This window comes from Chaetodon auriga, chromosome 6 (genome assembly GCF_051107435.1).
Source record: "Chaetodon auriga isolate fChaAug3 chromosome 6, fChaAug3.hap1, whole genome shotgun sequence".
NCBI lineage: Eukaryota > Metazoa > Chordata > Actinopteri > Chaetodontiformes > Chaetodontidae > Chaetodon > Chaetodon auriga.
In genome coordinates this window covers 4926563-4947431 of record NC_135079.1, presented here as the reverse complement: position 1 = coordinate 4947431, position 20869 = coordinate 4926563, and the positions used below count along the sequence as shown (strand labels likewise).

At 41.7% G+C, this 20869-nt stretch overlaps 1 protein-coding gene across 1 annotated transcript; it reads right to left on the bottom strand.

Annotated features, from left to right (window-relative positions):
- Positions 1–6351: 6351 nt before the first annotated feature.
- On the bottom strand, positions 6352–18640 carry LOC143321876 (creatine kinase U-type, mitochondrial-like). Its single transcript, XM_076732582.1, has 9 exons — positions 18338–18640; positions 15191–15389; positions 14128–14223; positions 13373–13594; positions 12289–12374; positions 10221–10344; positions 9329–9463; positions 8836–8961; positions 6352–7281 (listed from the first exon to the last, which is right to left on the bottom strand). Exons 1-9 carry the CDS (start codon positions 18481–18483, stop codon positions 7168–7170), a joined length of 1248 nt encoding a protein of 415 aa, XP_076588697.1. The 5' UTR covers positions 18484–18640; the 3' UTR covers positions 6352–7167.
- Positions 18641–20869: the final 2229 nt, after the last annotated feature.

The following is a 20869-nucleotide window of genomic DNA, read 5'->3' as shown; positions in this document are numbered from 1 at the left end:
CTTTCACAGCTTTGTCGTAAATTACTTCTTATCCTTATTCGACTCTATTTTTATCTAGATTTTCATATTTTACTATGTAATTTTATGCACTGTATTTTTTATTTTAATCCTTATTTTCATTTGTTTTTATCTGTTTTAATGTCCATTCTGTCATTTTTATGTAAAGCACCCATTTCCACTTGGTGCATGTGATTCCTTTCTTGTAAAGCACTTTGAGCTGCAATTCCTGCATGAAAGCAGCTATACGAAAAAAGTGTCTTATTATTATTTTAAGTATTATTATAAGGTTCCTTTGTCCAATCACACAACAGCATCTCACTAAAGGTAATATCAGCAGGTTAACATGACCTCCAAGAAACGTTTTTTTTTTTTTCTTTTCAGAAACCTAAAATAAGTTCTGATATATTTATTTAGGGCCGGCTGCGGCTCAGGAGGTAGAGTGGTTGTCCATCTATCAGGAGGTCGGTGCTGTGCCATCGGTGTGTGAATTCATATGTACGTCACTTTGGAAAAAAGCATCTGCCAAATGACTACTCGTAACTGTAATTTAGATTTGCATGAGTCAAAAATGTGGAGTCCTCACTGTTCCAGATTCAGGTCCTGAGCTCCTTATGGAGGATAATTCAATAATCGGTGGATTAAAGAGGACCCTGCTGGTGTACAGTAGTTGGATCAAAGTTCACAATGCAGTTCTGCAGCATGTGGAGTCAGTTTACAAGACACAGGAAGAATTCAAACATATACTGTAGTACTACTCTGCTGAACTTCAGTCACCTGCAAGACTTTAAAAAAGTAATACTAATGTCAGTGTCACTTTTGGCTGGAGCTCTGATCTTCTGGCTCTCCTGGCCAAGTAGAAAACAAACTAAATGGCCATGAGTATGTGGACAGTCAAACATTACAACAACGTGTGACTGTGGCTGCAACTAAACCTTATTTTCACTGTTGATTAATCTGAAAATAATTTTCTTGATTCATCGTTCAGTCAATAAAATGTCAGAAAACAGCACCTGCAATTTTCCACAGCTAAAGACAATGTATTAAAATAGTTAAATTTTTTTCCACCAGCTGGTCCAAAACTTTATTCAAAGGTCAAAGATATGAATTTAATACCAGAGGCAAATAAGAAAATAAGCACATTTGAGAAGCTGTAAGCAAATCATTTTTGGCATTTTGCTTGAAAAATACTTAAAATCAGTTATCAAATTAGCTGCTTATCAATTAATATTTACATATCAATGGGAGGTTAAAATTCTTTTGCATTGTTGAATATCATATATGTACAATATAATATACACATATATCATGTGTATGTATATTGTACATGTGAGGGTATGTTTTTGCTGACATGTGGCTCATAGATAGTTGACAGTGAAATTAAAGGCACTAACAGTACGATTGTCAAAACAACGTGTTAATTTTGATTAATCCCTTGAAGAGTTTGACACTTTGGGAAAAAAGCTTGTTTGCTTTGCTGCACAGAAAGATTGTTGAGTGTTGTACAGTTTTAATGGGCAGACTCACTGATTGTGTTCGTTCCTTCAGATTTGTTCATGTCACTTGATCGTCTCTTCCCTCGTCTGTCGGGCCCCCTGCCCTTGACCCCGAGCTGCTCAGCCTCGTTCTGGTTCTTCTGGGCTTTGACATTCAGCCGCGCCACATTCAGCATCTGGAGGGAGCGGCTCATGGTCTTCATCTTCTGTTTCACTGGTGTGCGCTGGGCGCCACCTGTAGATCACAGATGGAAAATGACAGAGAAATATTTTATGCCTCTTTAGCTCGGGTTAAAATCTTGATGATACTAGAAACTCAACATTTTTTTTCCATTTGCTATTTAAAAAAAGCAACTTTACTTGTGTCTAAAAGAAAAAAGGATGATTCCTAATTTCCTAAATTGTGGGAACTCACTCCTGACTGGTCTGAAAGAGGGAACCAGCACTCCAACACCCCTTTGGTCAGCCGGATATAGCAAACTTCTCTCTGAGGCCACTCAGGAACCCGATGATCCTTTGGCTGGTCTGAGGGAGAAATGAAAACAGCAAGTAGCTCGTAATTAAACAGAACATGGATTGGAAATAAACCTATACTGTTATTTGCAGGTTCAATGAGGCCAACACATACATTTGGAATATAAATATTCTACTCTTACACATGAAAAAATAAAATCAGAACATTACGCCATCCTATTACAGTAAAATACATGCAACAAGTGAACTGTGTACTTTTAACAGCTGTGAGTCAAGCTAAAACCTTTTGGTAACATATTTTATTTTTGGTGACATAATCATGTGTGTGTTTGACAGAATTACTGATCATTTCAGGGAGAAATTATTGCTCCAAAAAAAGCTTTTGATACTTTGAATCCTGAATATTGCTTTTCTACGCTCACCATCAACAACGAAACAAGTGATTTTGTTCCTGAATACCATATCACCTACCAATGGGTTACACAAAATAGTCGAGGATAGCAGCAATATTTATATCCAAATGATTTGTTCTCAACTTACTGATTTATACATCTTGTGATTTTTAATTTTGTAATATTTTCGACTGTAACAGTGTGTGCTGCTACACTCACCTGGACATGTGATTTACTGTCAATCCAGTGCAACACAACCTGTCGCTGGACCAGCATATCACGAAGACCCCTGGATGTAATGTGCTCGGTCACATCTGTAGGCAGGTCATGGTTTCCCAAAGAAAGATAGTCCACAAGTTGCGTCCTGGACCGTGGACACTCCGAGACAATAAACACCACATTCCTCCCGTTGTTTGAAGTATCATCCTCCTGTGAAACACTGGGTTTCCCAACTCGGCTTGACTTCCTGGGCCTCAGGGACAGTTTAGTGGGAGAGGTAATGTCTGGTCTGTCCCATTGGAAGTCCAGCAGGGTTTCTCTGAGAGCGTTTTGAACTGAAGCAGACTGACTGGATTGATGCTTCTGCTGAGAAGACCACGGTTTATCCTTCACGTCAAACTTGGCTTCAAATTCTATTTCAAAATCCTCAAAGGTTTTGTGGAGAAGCTCCTTGAAGTCTGACACCCTTGATATGAGCCTGGCATTACAACCAGTCTTGGACTGAAAGAATTTATAACCCTAGCGCACTTTGTCAAATCCATATTTGTAGCTGAAATGCAGCAGAATTTGTAATATTCCTCGTTTCACAAAATGATTCCTGACATCCAGCTGATCGGCCAAATCGTGATCTCCATAATTGTGTAAAGCCATACCGTCAACCGAAGGAGCCCTTGACTCGATAAATCATGAAAACAGGTCAGCCTGGATAAAATTTATCTAAGTCCATTGTCACTAGTTTAACAAATCTGGTCCAACGGATTGTTCAATGTGTGTAGACACAGGGACGCCATTTTCAACTGCCAAAACTAGGACGCTTAAGTTACCCAGCTAGCTAGCTTGGGTAGCTACCGAGACTCAACATAACCAATTTACAAGCCAGCCTCGACTAGTGTGGCAGAGATTTTGCACTGTTGAAAAATGTTTTTAATTTTACACCCGCAGAAGAAAATAAAGCCACGTATTTAGTATTAACTACAACTGCTTAAAGTTTCCATATAACGTTATTCATGTGCACGCCCTCGTCCACATTCGGCATTTTCTCGTCGCAGTGTGTCCTTAACCGTTCGCGCTCCTTCAAAGACAGCCCACCCCCGAGGCTGTGATTGGCTAAATCCCTAACAATAACAACCCAACTGGGCCAATCTAAGGCATGAACGAGCTATCGATTCGGCACGAATCTCATGTTAACTTTTCATTGGGCTAATGCACCGTCCATCAAATCTAGACAGAAACGTATTACACGGCATTAATGTATCAGCTAATCAAGTATTTTGTTTTAGCTGCTCGCTGTGTGTTTAAAAGAAACAAAATAGAAATGTCTCAGACAGTTTGTTTTTTATCGTGTTGATCCACTGATGACTATCTACTTGTTCGTGCGTGCCAAGCTCAGGAACAAAGACCACGCCCCGAACACGTCCCACTTCAGCACAAGTATTAAAACTCACCTGATTCATCATTTCCACTTCGACTCCATATTCGCACGACTCGTCATAAACGAGCATTACAGCAAATCCCTCACCTTACACCGGGGACCAGGAGCTCATCCCTCACCCCTTCATTCCCTCACCCGTTCATCTGTCTTGGAGGGGGGCCTGTGTCAAAATCTAGTTTTAATAATATTATTATTTCTGTTTATACTGTGCTCACATGATGGATATTCCTAAATTAAGATGTGATTCATGGGAATTACCACAAATGACCTGAAACACAGAAGATCAGAGGTCAGATATTACTCCAGCAGTCGAGAGCTGAAGCAGCCATTTGGAGTCAGCTGGAGGCAACAGGTATTAATTATGCCTGTTATATTATATCACATCAATTAACACAGTCTATTACGCAGTGTATGATAAAGGTTTTCCTTCTTCGTGAAGCTGCATTTATATCACCAAGCCAGCGGAGGGAGCTCTCTGACAGCACCAGAATCACTGGTATGTAATCCTCTGTCCACATGAATAAATGAATAAAAATAAATATTCCACCAGTGTTATGTGAATGCACACAAGTGTCATACAACACCTCAGTAGGTAAGTAAGATAAGTTGAGTTCAAGGTACAGTACAGTACAAGAAAACTACATTCTGCAGTATCAGTGTATTTCTTGCTTGGGTTAAAAGTTTACATGATTATTTATGCACGAATGAATAAAGCTCCACCATCTAAAACTATGTGTGTTAATGTGGAAAGTACTTTTCATTTTTATAAACCTTACTTCCTAAAGAGACAAGTTTCTTTCAGCAACGACCCACAATGTCCCCTCATCTCCCCTCATGAAGCTCAAACACAGCTGACTGACGAGCTGTACAGCTGATCCTTTGAAGCAGAGCTGCAGCCGTTTACTGTAAACGCACAGCTGAGGTGGAAATGGCAGAACTGGATGGAAATAACGTTGGGATCAAATGAGGTTAGGGGAAGGCTGACTGTCAGCGGGGCTGTGATGGAAGTGTGTGAGTGCAGGTTGGGGGGGGGGGGGGACACTACTGCACGACAGCACTTTGTAAAACATTTGTACTATTTCAAGGTCACTGATTGGACACTCACTGGCATCTCAGCATACTGTCTACACACATTGTGCTGTGAACGCTGTGGGCTCAGGCATCTTCATCATCCTTTAATCAACATTTTTATCCCACTAAACTGTCTCCGCGCAACCACCATTTTATCCAAGACGCCTGTGTTTTGTGTGTGTGGCTGTGCGTTCTGCAGCACTGTAGAGATCTGTTTCCATTACCCACAAAGCCCCTTCCCTCCCGAATCCGAGCCCCCATCGCCCCTGTGAAGTAGTTGCCACAGCAACCCGCTTGCTCCTCAGCCATATCTGGAACGAGGAGGAGGAGAAGAGGTCTGCAGCATAATGCTGGCGACATGCTCTGAGAGCTGTGAGAGGGAGGGAGGGAGGGAGGGAGGAAGAGGATGTCTGTGTGCAGTCAGGACATCAGAACCTTCCTCCAAATCCTGGAAGGGAGACAAACAGATTCCTCTGGCCTCGCAGCACCAACACTTGACGTCTCGGCTGCGTCCCATCAGAACACTGAGCGCCTTGTTGTCCTGTCCAGACCAAAACACTGGAAAAACTGTTGCACAAGGAGACAATAAAACTCTATTTGTTCACAATGGGACAAAGCAGTCGTGACGTACTTCCTGCACTGCAGAGAAAACGCAGGCAGCTTTAAAAAAAAAAGACAGACACATTTAGGTTCATATTCACTGTCAAATTCAGATGATTTCTTTCTATTTCTTTTTGCTGCATCTTGTGTTTGTGAGTGTTTGCACTGTACTGACTGTTAACATTCAGATTTAATAACATTCATAATGGATCTTAAATATAAGACTGGTAATATTCTGTATTTCTGTCACTGACAAAACATCCAGCAAAATGTGAGTCTGTCTCTCAATACTTTCCAAATATATACTAGAGATACAAATTATACAAATAATTACTCGAGCTGCACCATATTATTTTGATTATTGATGAATCTGCCAATAATTCCAGGTCCTCCAGGTTTTAAGGTATCGGCTCTGCGTGAAAACAAGAACCCTGAGCAGAAGCCGTTCAAGCATCACAGGGTTTTGTTATGCCTTTGACAAAACTGGCACATGACGCTCTGCAACCACGCTGATCGCAATCACGCTCCTTGAGCTTGGTTACCATGGTTACATAAAGCTTGGGCTTCATGCTCTGGCAAAATCCTCTCGGGTACCAAAGAATTAAGCCCAGCTCATGTAGAAGCTAAAAAAAGCAACACCATAAACAAACCCAGAGACAGACAGAGCAGGTACTGTTAAATAGATGATTTCTTTAATAAAAGACATTAGTGTGACATTCAGTGATGATGCACTGGAATGATATTGCTTCATTAGCTTACAGTACAGAATCCAGCCTGGCCAATGTGTGTTATAACATTACATGGTGACACCGATGTGTCATCAAACATCCAAATCCTCTAGAGAGCACAAGTCTCCAACGCTGTTAATCTACATTCAAATCCAGTAAAATGGTGAACAGAAACCATGTACACACAATCTACAATGGAAAGTATTGCACAAATGGATGGACCACACAAGCACCAGATAATAGGAATGAACAAACAACTCACAGGAATGAGGGGAAGAGACAGGCTGAGTATAGGACATGCGTCAGGAAGGGGCAGAGTGGAGTAAAGCCAGGTTTGGTGGGCTCAGGAGTGCTTTGGGATCAGAGCCATAGACACCGTTTGGCCATGCAGAGACGGGCAAACCGGCGGCCGTTAGAGCAGCCTACAGTTTGTACATCCTTCTTTAATCTTTGCTGCAATTTTAGAGCAAGGTTTGAATTTGAGTTTAAAGATAAAATCCCTTAGAACAACTGAAACACACTTAAGCCCAATGCTGGATTCTGGGACTCTGGTTTGGTTGAGCCAGACAGCTGAGTAAAATATATGTAGATTATATTATAGAGAGGTACTCTGGGAGGGCAGGGAGGAATGATTAGATACGTAGTAGGAATAAAGGAGGCAATGGCATAGATATTAAGAATATCTATGAGCACAGAGTGAGGTGTTGGTGCATGTGATCGTGCCCAGAGGTTTGTGGGGTGAGGTCGGGGATCAGTGTCTACTTGAACACCTTGATGGGTGGAGGCACCTTGATGTCCTGGCCTTTCTCCAGTCTCTTCTCACACTCGATCAGGTAGTTGACGCCATCAATCACTGTCTGCACCAGCTGGACCTGAGAGAGGGACACGTCACATTTTGTTTTTAACCTTTTTTGCATAAGAAAAATGGAGACTGAAACATAAAACGCCCTCTTCTGCTCAAAAATGTTGCTTCGTGCTGCTTCAGCTGCATGTTCGACCTTCGCTGTGCAGAATGATGTATGTGCAGAGTTTCACACTACAAGAAAATTATTCACCTGCAGCCCTGACATCTGCAAACCCCTCACTGCCGAAGTACGGACACTGCAGACACTACCAAATATAAAGACACAAGCAGCACACTTATCCAAGCTGTGAGATGCATAAGCTCACAGAGGAATGCCTCCAAACTTGTCAAACATGAAGCACCACCACCAAAACAGACACTTTCCTGCTGCTCTCTTTTACAACATCTGCTGAGTCAGCTGTGGGGTTTATCAACTACAGTGGCACAGTTCAAACATAGAAAGCACAACCCAGGATTTTTGGACACTCTGCAGATGAAGAAAATCTTATGTCCTTCACAATTTTTCACATCCAGATTGAGAAAGCAGCTTACATACTGCTCAGATGATGTAACAGGGTTTCAGTTACATGTTAATGTGTGTGATGAAACAATACTGTACCTTGGAGACAAGGGGGCTCAGACAGGTTGTGTGTTCTTGATTTCGGGAACCACCTTCTATTAAGTAAGTTAGGATGAAGACTCAGTTAAACCATCATGAAAAGCTGTCATGAAAGGCCCAGGAGCTTATGTGTTCTGTATCTGCGCTAATTAGTCACAAGGGGAACAACTTCTTATTGTCCTCCTGTACGTGGCTTAACTCCAGCTTCAGAGTGCTCCACTCCTGAGCGATCATCAGTCTGGATGATGGAGGACCAAACAGCATTGAACAACCCACAGTCTCAAAAAAGCTTAAAAGAGGAGTGGATGCTGGAGTCAAATGGCTGCAGTGCTCCTCTTACATTCCAACACTTAAATCTCTCTGCGTCAAAGTCGTGGATTTATTTCTCTTGCACAGACGCAATGAGCAGTCTCTGTTCTTCCAGTCACAAAATGCCACGTCTCCAAGTTATATAACGGTAAGAAATTTGCAGGAGTGATTCTCAATCTGCACCATAATTTGTACAATGCACTCCACCCAACAGAGAACAACGATAAGAGAGAACAGATCCATTGTGCTGTACAACTCACAGGCATGACAGCATGACCAAGGACATAACAAAGACAAACTACATGCGCAGCCTGGAAAAGAACACTCCTCTCCTTCACTCTTCTCTCTCAGTTGTGAAACAGCTTTGGCTCCATTTGGTCAGAAAAAAACAACAACCCTTTTGCCATCACTGGGTTGTTATTTGGGCTCCAAAAAAATCCAACTTGCCACTTTAGGCCACCTTGACAACACTGTGAGGAGATAAATTGAATCCTTCTTCATATCAGCAGGAGTTTCTCATCACACACGCAATGTTTCTGCAACACCTAATAAGCAACTCAAGTGAAGGTTTTGCTCTGTTGATGAGACAATTACTCACACCCTTTGTCCTCTCTTGGCCCCAGCCTCTGTGCAGTTCTATACAGGTGTTCCTACCTCAGACTGTCCCAGGCGGTCCAGGTTGGAGATGTCGAACACACCACCCACAGCAGCGGTGTCCACACCGCCTGTCCCTCGCTTCTGTAGACGCAGGTTGCTCAGGATCTTACCGAAGCGGGCGTCCTTTTGTTTGGAGGAGAGAAATCATTCTATACAGTTTCTAAGCACTTTAATCAACACATTATTCAATATGCAAATCTATTGTTTTTCCTTCCAGATGTCATTTAGACATTTTCAAATCTTTTACAAACAACATTTAATGTTTTGGCAATATACATGGTTGCACATCATTTCAAACTAAGTTCGCAAAACAGAGAGAAAATACTTGTTTGGCATTTTGTAACAGCAACGCAGTACAAATCCTCAACATGCATGTGGGTCCAAAATGTTCAAATCATGTAATAAATGCATGTAGATGAAAATGAATACAAAAAATCTACTGAAGTGTGACTACCAAGTTATTTTCTTTGTATTACAACTAATGCATTACCTTGTTCAGCAGGGGCAGCTTGACGTGGACCCCGGCCCTGAGGCCTGTGCCCAGGTTGGAGGGGCAGGTGAGGATGTAGCCCAGCCTCTCGTTCCACATGAACTCCCAGCCTCTGTCCTGGATCAGACGCTCCACCTTAAACAAAGAGAGACAGTCAAACACGATGAGTGTGTGTTTCATTCGTAGAATCTCTGACCTTTGGCCCGCGTGACGGATGTGTACATACTGTTCATACGCAGCAAACTGTTAGTAACATGAAGTGTGTTGGGAGTGGACTGACACAAACGCTAGCATAGCATTGGAATCAAATTGACAATGTGTTATCGTGTCGTAGTAGGGCAAAGACGAGTATATACTGGCAAGTCATCAGAATGACGGCCTACATCTGAGAGAAGGGAAGTGCCAAATGCACAAAAGCACTCCTCTGCCAGGCTATGCTCTCTGTTACAACATTCACACACATATAAGTCTCACACTACTGACTACATCCATATCTCAGCTCTGCATCTTAATTTCATAATAATTAAATACATAAATTTGACTTTGGACTTTGAGTGTGTGGACTACCAATGTGTGTATACTTTACACAGTATTACTGCCCCCCCGTTGGCTGATTAAATCCCTTCAGCCATCTGATGGCAACAGGACAGATATGTCTGTCCCCGCTGCTTTAAGATGCTGTGCAGTGGTCCACTATGATACAGTACCTTGTTTAAATCATGCACAACTAACACCAGACTACTGCAAAATAACCACTCTAACTATATGCCTCTGTGCACATCAGACAAGCTTGTTATCCATACTCCTTGTTTGTGAGACAACTACCTGGACGTCACCTCAATAATAAACTCGACTGAACAAATGCAACAGATACTGACAAACACAGCCTTACCTCCTTGAGACCTTTGCAGAACCTCTCAAAGACTCTCTTCATGTTCCCTCCCTTCTCCATGGAGATGACCCTGGTGTGATCCTCCTCATTCACCCAAATCAAAAATGTCTTGTTGTTGTTGTGCCTGCACAGAGAGGAGTTTTACTGAGTGATACTGTATTGACTTTGATGACGTGAAAACAAATGGAACTGATCATATTTTCTACCCCGTTTAATGTGAGACAGGCTGATGCGCCTGACAAACAACAGCATGAAATTATTGAGCTGGAAAACAACAGTGAGCTCAAAGCTTGATGAAACAACCTTCCTCTGCTCAAGTTCTATAAAGTGTATGTACATCCTCAGGATTTTCTTATTCTGAGGAGACATGCGTTGACGATTGCATCTCTGTTTGTGCTGCCGTCAGCACTTTGTTTTTCAAACCTGACTCTTGCAAAGACTCAATTCTGCTGAGGACTAACTGACCCAAACCTGGAAAACCAGCTGCAAGTAGCATCATCATCATCATCATCATCATCATCTGTTATCAGACACACTGAAAAAAGAGAAGCAGTTCCAGCCACCGCAATTTGGGTGTGAGTGACATATGTGTTCAACATATGGCCCTCAACATTATGGAAGTTGACATGCTGGGAAAAAGGTTCCCCACTCTTGCTGTATATATTCATGGCATGCAGCATATTAATCATTAAGATTTTGGTCACAGTCTGACACAGTCACAGTCCGGCACAGTAGGGCAAAAAATGTCCACCTATAAATAATATAATTACTGGAAAGCAAAGTACAGTGACATTTGCTGAACACATTCATGCACTCATTCAGGAGCATCCATTGCATTTCGATGACTAAATGACACCTCCTCACCTCATTCTCAGGTCAAACTGTCAACGTTTTACACAACATTTCACATTACCACTATCAGCCACTGCACAGGCTTTTTGTCCATGCTGACCTCCTTAATACTGCTAGAGAATTAATGCCGTAATGGATAGGCTATGGAGATGGCAGGTTGGGGAGATGAGGAGTGAGCGAGCGAGAGGGGATTAAGAAGGAAGGATGCCTGAATGACAGAGATGGAGGAGTGAAATGAAAAAGGAGTACTAAAAGAGCGGAAGGGCTTGACAAGCAAAAATTAGAGAAAGTAGAGCAGAACATACAGGCGGCAAAAAATGAGAGAAAGGAGGGAGAGAACAAGCCAGGCAGGGAAGGAGAAAGGTGCCAGTGGACCTGAAAGAAGAGACGATGGAGGGATGAAGTGAAGGTGAATTATTAAGGAGAGGAGAGTCTGATACGGCAGGAGGGAGGCTGGTGATTGATTTTGGCTGGCTGACATGTTGCATCGGGCTATTCCTGGATACACGCTGAAACTCAGTCCTGAGGGAGCATCGTCCGCATTGCTAATACACCTCCACCATAGCTCAGCAACGGGGAGATGACATTACCGGTGCGACCGTGTCAGGGTAGACATGGATGAGAAGTTCATAAAATACCTGTGAAATTAAGGATCAAGGGGCAAATTTTTATCTTTTTTTTTTGTACGACGTGCCACCAGCCTCCACAAATGGAGGAAAAGGTTTGCACAAATCCTGGTGGATCAAACTCAGTGTTAATTTATTGAAATGCCAGAATCATCCCTGATAAGAAAATGAATGACTTGAATGAATTCCCTTTTTTGTTCCGTTTGACTTAAACGCTGCCTTTGAACCTGATGACCATATTCTAATTCATAAACTTCAGTGGGTCTGTTTTTACTTGCACGAGAAGAGCTCCTACGTTTCCATTAGATGCGTTGAAGCAAAGCTTTTCTCAGGAGTTCCACAAGGATCAATCCTGGGTCCTTTGCTTTTTAATGAGTACATGCTCTATCTTGACAACATTTTAAGGAGATTCATTGTATTTTGCCATTCATATATTAATGACACATATTCTGTATTTTCCTCTGGTGATCTCAATTTAATAAACAAGTAAACTACGCTGTCAACCTCAACTATAAAAGGTCCAGCTTAAACCTGAAGAAAGACAAACTGTAGTAGGTCTTAAAAAAGATCCTTTTTTTTTTTGAACTTACCAGATACCACGAGCATCTGGCCAATCACGAGCCATGCCTGCGCATGTCAGCAGGGGTGACACAGGCTTGTCAAACAGGAAATGGTCCTATTGCAAACACAGAGAACAGAAGTTTTATACTCAAAGAGTAAACAGTGGCTATGACCGAAAGAGTGAAAACTGTGATTGGACAGTATTGTCAGAGGGAGACTGAAACAAGGGTGTGAGACTTGAGAATTCAAATATGTGTTCAATATCTCTCATTATGAGTAAGAGAAAATGTCTTGGTAGCTACGGCCCACACCCCTTTCTAATTCCATGTTATGACACTGTCTGCTCCTTTTTCCCTGTTAGTCAAGTAAAGTCAGTTTTATTTGTACGGCCCAATACCACAAACCACAACTTTACCTCAAGGTGCTTCACTATCTGTACAGCATAGAGCACCCTCTATCATGAGACACTCAATTTGGATAAGGAAAAGTGACTGTGGAGATCTGCAGTCTTTTCCCCTCTGTGCTCCTATGTTTCCCCTTGCTGGTGTCTCCTGTTTGTTTCTCCCCTCTACCTAATCTGTTGTGTTTTTCCTGTCCTGCTCAGGTGCCTAGCCCACACCCGCTTTGTCTGTGCCCTGCCGGTCTGCTCTCACAGAAGAACTTGGATCAGTCTGTTGCTCTCACCAAGGACTTGGACCTGTCTACCAACTCTCACCAGGGGACTAAATCCGTCCCACTAAATATATTGTCTTTGTAGTATTTTCGATATGTCAACAAGGATTAGCAAATAATCACATTAGGTTTTACAAAGCATCCCAATTTGTTTGGAATCTGGGTCATACAAAACAAGCTCTCGGTCATCCAAAGTAAAAGATGTTTGGATCATTACCCAGTATAACCGTTATGGATGTGTATGCATTTTGTGAGTCCCTTTAATAAACTGAACCTCAGTCTTTCCTTAAAAAATGGGAAATTATCAATACAGACTTCCTGCCCTTCCTTTTTTCCCCAAACAATTCCTCTTGTGACAAGAAGTAAAAGGGTTAAAGTGGCACTACAGGTCAAAAGATGAACATCTTCACCTGCATTGAGCAGTATCCCCACATCACTCACATCAATGAGCTGTTGCTGCTCCTTTTCTGTCATCTGGGTGAGACTGTAGTACCTCCCGGCCAGGTCATCCTTCAAGCCTGCAAGTGCATCCACCACCACCCTCTCCACCTCCCGCCGCTCTGCCCGAGTGCAGGCGGGAGGCAGGCTGAGCCCCCGGATACTGCGGCCCGTTCTCACCCTGGACGACAGCACATAACGCTCGTCAAACTGGCCCGACTGGATCTGAAATGAAGACAGGAAGGGAAATATTTTTATATATGTTTTGCATCACTTTACATGTCTTCATTCAATGTACAGTAACACTAATGTGAGTTTCAGTGATAAAAATACAGGCTGATGTTCTCTCTCCAAGGAGAGTTAATCCCAGTGGTTGAGTTCAATAACAGACGGCAGAACCAAAGACCTCTATTGTTTCTTGCTAAGGATCATTGAAATAAAGCTTGGTGAAAAACATAAAGGAGGAAGAAGAGTTTCACTCTTCATTCATTTAGGTTGTACCTCTCAAGCTGGGACTAATCATACTAGCATACATATAGCCATCAAGCTAGCCAGCCAACTTGCCCGCGTGTTATATTGCTTCCATGCAGACAATCACTTCCTGCCCTCCATCTGCAGTTTGCATCACAACAAGAGTGACGTGACATCATCTGCAAACAACTTACTACTAAGTATCATAGTTCTTAAACAGCAGCAGGAAGTCACCAGCCCGAGGAATGAAACAGCCTCTCAGATAAGAAGCTCTGTGAGGGTATTACCTTGCTGGCATCCAGGTCGGTGGGGTGCTTCATGTTGCGGGGATCATAGCCGTTGTGCCTCTCTTTGATGACAGGGTCCAACAGTTCTGCAAATACCTGAAACAGACCCAGAATTTAAGAACATAAAAAAAATGAGACAATGGATAAAGATTTTGTCCTGGATTCAACTCATCAATGTTTGCCATGTAGAGGATGTGTTCCTGACATTTTGTAGATTCCGTGTAGATATGTATATGAACACATGGCCTTAATGGCTGTTGTTGAAATATGATAATGAAACACATGGTCTGTGTTACGATATAGTGCAGCCTATAAATCTATACATTTGCTGTCGACATTATAAGAACTCTTCTTGCACACTGTTGTCAGCATTTCTGTCTACTTACCAGCAGCAGAACCACACCCATATGACCACAAACAGAAGAACCACTCACAGCACACAAACACTCTGTCCAAAGTTTTGTTGCATTAAAAATGTTGTGTCATGCACTCGGAGTGATGCAGTCTGGAGTCTTTGAAAATGACACATCCTTTCCTGAGCCGTGACCTGCATCTGCAGCCTTAACACTCCCACCGATTGGTCCCAGCTGGCAATCCATCATTCATATCTGACTAAAAAAATACACTGACTAGTGTAAGAAGTCCTAGATATGTGTGGCCTCTAAGGGAAGTATGTAATAAAAATGGAAATATAGTTAGACTTTTACTATAGATAGGTACTGAGACATCCCAAAAGAGGTGCTCTGGCCTGAAACTCTCCCTCTCCTGTACTCTAATACTCCTTCCTCTGGAGCAGCACAGGAGGGTTGGCTGACTGCAATTTTTTTGAGTTACACTCAGGCAAATTTCCCAATCATTTACAATTTCTGATGATTAAAAGATTTTCATCTATGTTGAAACTTTGTCATGGTTGCCCTTGTTGCTGCAAACTCCCGCTGGTGCCCTGAGGAGGCTGTGGTCAGCTATTAGTCTTGTACAGTAAACATGGAGGTGTGCCAGCCCCTTCTTTTCACCCAACAGTGAGGAGCTTGCATGTGTTTAAAAAGGCATAATGATGTCTGACCTCATAAGACTCCTCGTCTCCTGCCACCATGCCAACAGTCTTGATGAAGGGGTGCCCAGGGTTGTCCACGCCCGTCTGGATGGCCTCGTCCAGTGTGTAACCGTTGGGAGTAGCCTTATCACACAGCTTGGCATAGATGGCAGGTGTCAGGTTACTTGCCATGCAGTTGTTGTGTTTGCGCAGGTCAGGGTACTCGGCACTGTACAAAAACAAATGCAAGATGAGATATTATACTGCTGCATTGATCTTTGAGAGTGTACTCTTTTTAACAGTGTGGACGCCTGCTAACCATGGAGCTGTGTCCTTGGAGCAGGTGCAGAGTGAGCGACTCGCTCCGGGACACTTCCATGTGACACACACAGTGACTGTGGTTCAAACCTGTGTCCTTCTGGCTATGGGACACCTGCTGTGAAAGACGCCCACTAGTTCAGACAGATGATATTGGGACTGTAAAAACAAACAAACTGCTATGCGACACACATTGAAAACCACTGAAAACTGGCAGAACTGCGATTGTAGTTTTCAGAGCCAGCAGGTGAATATAATCAATGTTTAAATCTTCATGAGACATTAGAAGTGTCCCGTCTTTAGATTCATGTTAAGCAAAATGATGCTGCTGAATTCACAAAAATAGACTAATGACTAATCTACCTCTGTCTTTAGATGAATTATTTAGGCTTCCAAGCAGGCTGGTAGAACAAACGTGAATAACCGGCTGTCAAAGATTGGCCTGTATCCAGACAAACGCATTCTTGGGGCCAGGGATGGAATGAAACTGTGTTTGCCGTTTCGAAGACTAAAACCGCAGAAGCAGCACAGACTGAGTAGCTTATGGGTTCCTGTTCCCTGCCAGCTAAGACATTTAAATTAAAAATGACACAATAACTGCCTCTTATAAGTGTTCCCAACTTACTAAAGCAGTACTAATGATGAGATGGGTCTATGGAAAGATGTTTGTCATGGATGGACCCTCACAACAGTCTTCTTGCTTGATCTATATGTCTATTTCATCACTGCACAGACAATCCTGGCCTCTTGCCTTAAATCTACCTTTCCTGGTCTATAACACAGAGACACAAGTTCCTCTTTCTTCCACAACAATCAGTTCAGAAGATGGTAAACATCATAAGTTGGTGAGGGAGAGAGAGGTGCATCAAAGGATGCCGTCTATGGTTGCGGTCCATGACAACACTTTCAGAGCCAGCAAAACACAAGTGGCTGCAGAGACAGAGTTTCAAATGCTGGCAAAGTGTATCAGTCAGATTGATTCAGTATCATCACACTGAACGTGTTCCAACATGAGCACATAATGCAATGCGAAATTATGTCTGTTTGCATTGGAAAATAATGATAATGCAGAAGAGCAGCCTGTTCAGGCAGGTCTCATTTGTCAAAATAAATGATGGATAATTGTACTGTTGTTCACTCATTCAGGGATAAGTGGTCAAAACAGGACGTCCCAGCATCTGTAGTTTAATACTAAACGATTATTTTAAGACTGCCACAAACGATTATTTTCATTTTTGATTAATCCATTCATTGTTTGGTCTATTAAATGGCAGAAAATGGTGAAAAACGTTTATCTGTGTTTCCCAAAGTATTCAAATGTCTTGTTTTACTCGCAACCCAAAGATATTCACTAAACTGTCATAGAGGAGCCGAAACCAGAAAATGTTTACATTTAAAAAGCTGAAATCAGAGAATTTTGACTTTGCTTCTTAAAAAATGACTCAAACTAAATTATTCGATTATCAAACTAATAATATTAATTTAACAGCTGAAAACAAATTGATTAACCGTTGCAGCTTTGGATTATTTGAACCAGTATTTCTGCAGTTATCAGTAAAGCAGGAACCTGCTCCATGCTCTAACACCACAGAGGCTTGTAACATATTTGATCTGAGTGATTTTATGACATTATTTGTGTTAAGCACAACTACAAAGTCCACATGCTGTAATAGTTTCATCATTTCCCTCACATTCTACCAGTTTTAATGATTAATAACATGAAGTTGGGTGTGTCCCACTCGCAGGATTCAGAGTATGTTTCCTTCTGAGATTATGCTGTTAATTGCATTGATAAGTCCTGATAGAAAAAACACAGAACTGAGGTCAGCAGAGGAACAACTGAGCACACATATCCAAAGCAATATCTGTCAGCATCTTTCTACTTCGAGACATTTAGTTTGCTAACTATTGTACCTGCTGTGTGTGTGAGCGTTGTGCAACCATCTGTGCAGGGTTTTTATATCTGAGTGCAGATAAGGTTTTACTGATCTGTATGTATGCGCTGCTTTTACGCAGGCCTGCGTGTCGTGGGACACGTACGCACCACCGCCCCCCACTTTCTCTGTGTATGTTACTCACAGCCTTTATAATTAATCAATAGGATGTCATACACAGGCGAAACAGCTGTTTTTTTTCCAGTGAATTCAGGTGCAGGTGACACCTTTCTGTCTTATTCTATATAATAAATCCAATGTAGAGCAGACATAAGCGAGCTCTGTCATATTTGTCTCACACCAACGTTAGCTCCTCACATTTTCCATTAACCGTTAAATCTGTAGGAGCAGGTGTGTGCAGTATGCTGTTTTTTTTTGTGATTTAATTTTGGTATACGATTAATAAAAGACACATTAAACAGGTGTACCTCCACTCTAAAAGAAGATTATTATAAAACTCCAATAATGAAGGAGAGACGTGGAGCCACAGCAGCATGTAATGTGTCAGTCATGGTGCGTTTAAGGAACCTGTTAACGGCTCTTCGATTAGCTGGTGTCCTATAGCATTTCATATAGCATCTCATATTATTATTCTTACTTTGAAATTGCTGAGGCTTGACAGTTTATTACATTTACATATTATTATTTTCTCAAAGTCAATGTTATTTCGGCAGTTGTGTGGTGAAGTGAAATGTGAAAAGTGGTGAAATGTCCCCGTTTTTAAATTGCTGTTTAGCTAGCAAGGTTACGCTCACGTTCAACACCCCGCCCTTTTTATTAAACGCACATAAACCCAGATTTTTAACACTTAATTAACAACTAGGCCTAATTTGTGTCGATGACAGACATTCTCACCTGTCAGGACTTCTTCATTAACAAACCTGATGATGTATATTGTGCTATGTGTTGGTGGGGGTTACGGTACCTGGCGGGGTACCTCCTGCGTACAGGGACTCCAGCGCTGACATGTTCTCGGTGGAGCAGAAATCCAGCCGTTGCAGAGCCTCCCACCAGCGACAGGATCCCGATGTTCCGTTTGGAGGACAGGATTCTTGAGAAGCTGCTTGCCATTTTTTTGTTTTCTTTAAAGGCGTTAAAAAGGTATAATTTCCACGGCCGCAGGGAGGGAGGGACAGGTGGAGGAGAGAGTTGGTGACGAGGAGCCTCTGATGGAATGATAACGGGGAGAACGATTTAACGCGAGCAACGTGAAGATGGATGGAGAGATACAGCACCAGACCGGAAATTCAGCCATTGCTTCAAAATAAAAGGACAAGCGCTGCCAAGACCATCTGTTCTCAAGTTTGGAAAAAAAAAGTGTATAAAGAAAGTGGAACAAAATCTAATTTGAATATAAGGCTAAATATTTACGGCATATATGAATATAATATAAAATAAGAAATAAACAAAAATATGAAAATAGTGGTAGCCAGGCGAGAATTAGTCAAATGTATAGACTGCAATGTAAACAGGTTGTGTAGTAATGAAGTGAATAATGAGGACAGGTTGTAGACAGGGATGCATATAAATGTATATACTGTGTTGTGTACAGGTTTAAGTAGTAGTAATAAATATATATACTGAGATGCAACAGTAAGTAATCATGTAAGTAAGCATGCACACAGTATAACTATGTTTTGATTTTAGATTTTGCTGATAATACTTACATACTTCTCCTCACAAAATGCTGAATGCAGGATTTTTGGAATATATTGTGCTATTGTTACTTTTACATCAGTAAAGAATATATAATCTCTCATCATACAGTCACACTGACCTATACCTTTATAGGTCTAAAAGATTATTTTACTGATGTGAAGTGATTAACTTACCTGTTACTTCATGAAAATCTGCAAATATCTGCATCTAAAAAGTCACAATTATATATATATAAAAAAAGTATTCCCGTTTGTCTAACTTTCACTTGCACATTGAAATCCACCGGAGTGCGCTCTAAGAATCTTATTATGACATTTGCTTATACAGGAAGTCACATAGATAATTATGGCTTGCTTGACAGTGGTGGAGGAGTACGTGGTGTGAATGCTGAAGGGCATCAGTGAACCGCGCTGCAGCAATGGAAGGTTTCACATCACCCCGGCCAACAACACCGAGTCACTCTACAGTCCAAAAACACACAGTACAGTCAGCCATTGTTTTCCTTTAAACAGAGACCAGGATAAGTGAAGCTTTTCTGCGGTAAATCTTATCACAAGGTTGATCGAGTCATTCACACCATAAAAAGTGCTGCAACTTCCTCATGATGCGTCGTCACGCCTAATTTGAGATTAAAGGGACAAGGTTCTTTTGTCCAATCACACAACACTATGTCACTAAAGGTAATATCAGACGGTTAATTGAACTCCAAAAAAGTTTTTTTCTTTTTTTTTTTGTGAAACCTAAACTGCTATGCAACTGTGGAGTTTTTCTGATATGATTCTTTAAAAAGATTTTAATGGAGCTGTAGCTGCAGATAACTGAAGAAACCCCTGAACGTCTGGCACCACAGACCTCAGATCAGTTTTCCACTTCCACACTGTGACCTCATCTGATTTATCCAGACTTTTCTGTCACATGTTGTTGATGCATGTACATAACTGTACTGTATAAAGTCAGGCGCCTCATTTTTGTCAATGCTCTATTTAAAAAAGCATTTTAATTAGAATTAATTTGCAGCAGTCAGTAATGAGTCTACTTTACGGTCTCTAGTTTACAAACAGAGTCCTCACTGTTCCAGATTCAGGTCCTGAGCTCCTTATGGAGGATAATTCAATAATCGGTGGATTAAAGAGGAAACAGTGGGTGTACAGTGCTTGGATCAAAGTTCACAATGCAGTTCTGCAGGATGTGGAGTCAGTTTACAAGACACAGGAAGAATTCGAACATATATTGTAGTACTACTCTGCTGAACTTCAGTCACCTGCAAGACTTAAAAAAGTAAGAAGTGCTGTTGGGAAAAACCTTCTGTGGTTAATTCACAGTGAATGTCGTCACCTCGGTTGGATTGGCTTTATGGTTTTACGACACTGAAACACAGCAGACATAATTAGGCTTTTTTTCAAAACCCCAATAAACTTCAATGACTGACATTTGTACATATTTACTCAAACTAAGTCCATATATAGAACTAAAGGACTCGTAGCATAAAGTATTTACCTCCTTTACTGTTTCACTACGACCCAAAAGAGATGGTTTACTGAATCTCCCTCAGAATACACACATTGGAAGAAATGGTAAGCATGTCAAATCAGTGAAGGGAGCCACCTAGCGGCCTGTGGCCCCAACATCCACACCATGAGCCTGGTGTGAATGGCTCCTGAAAGGCTTCTGGAAGTCCACGAAAAGTCCGGTGCCAAAACGTTAAAGCTGTGAAGCCAAGTCAGAGCACAGACCTCGACACAATCCATCATCTGTGGCAGGATTTGAAAGCTGCTGTTGTGTCGCGGCCCCCGTGCAA

Excerpts from the sequence above, each read along its gene's own strand:
- LOC143321876 (XM_076732582.1), bottom strand. The coding sequence starts at position 18,483 with ATGGCAAGCAGCTTCTCAAGAATCCTGTCCTCCAAACGGAACATCGGG. Across the intron at positions 15,390-18,337 it reads CGCAGGAGGTACCCCGCCAG|TGCCGAGTACCCTGACCTGC; the intron begins GTACCGTAACCC and ends GTTTTTGTACAG. Across the intron at positions 13,595-14,127 it reads CCGACCTGGATGCCAGCAAG|ATCCAGTCGGGCCAGTTTGA; the intron begins GTAATACCCTCA and ends TCTTCATTTCAG.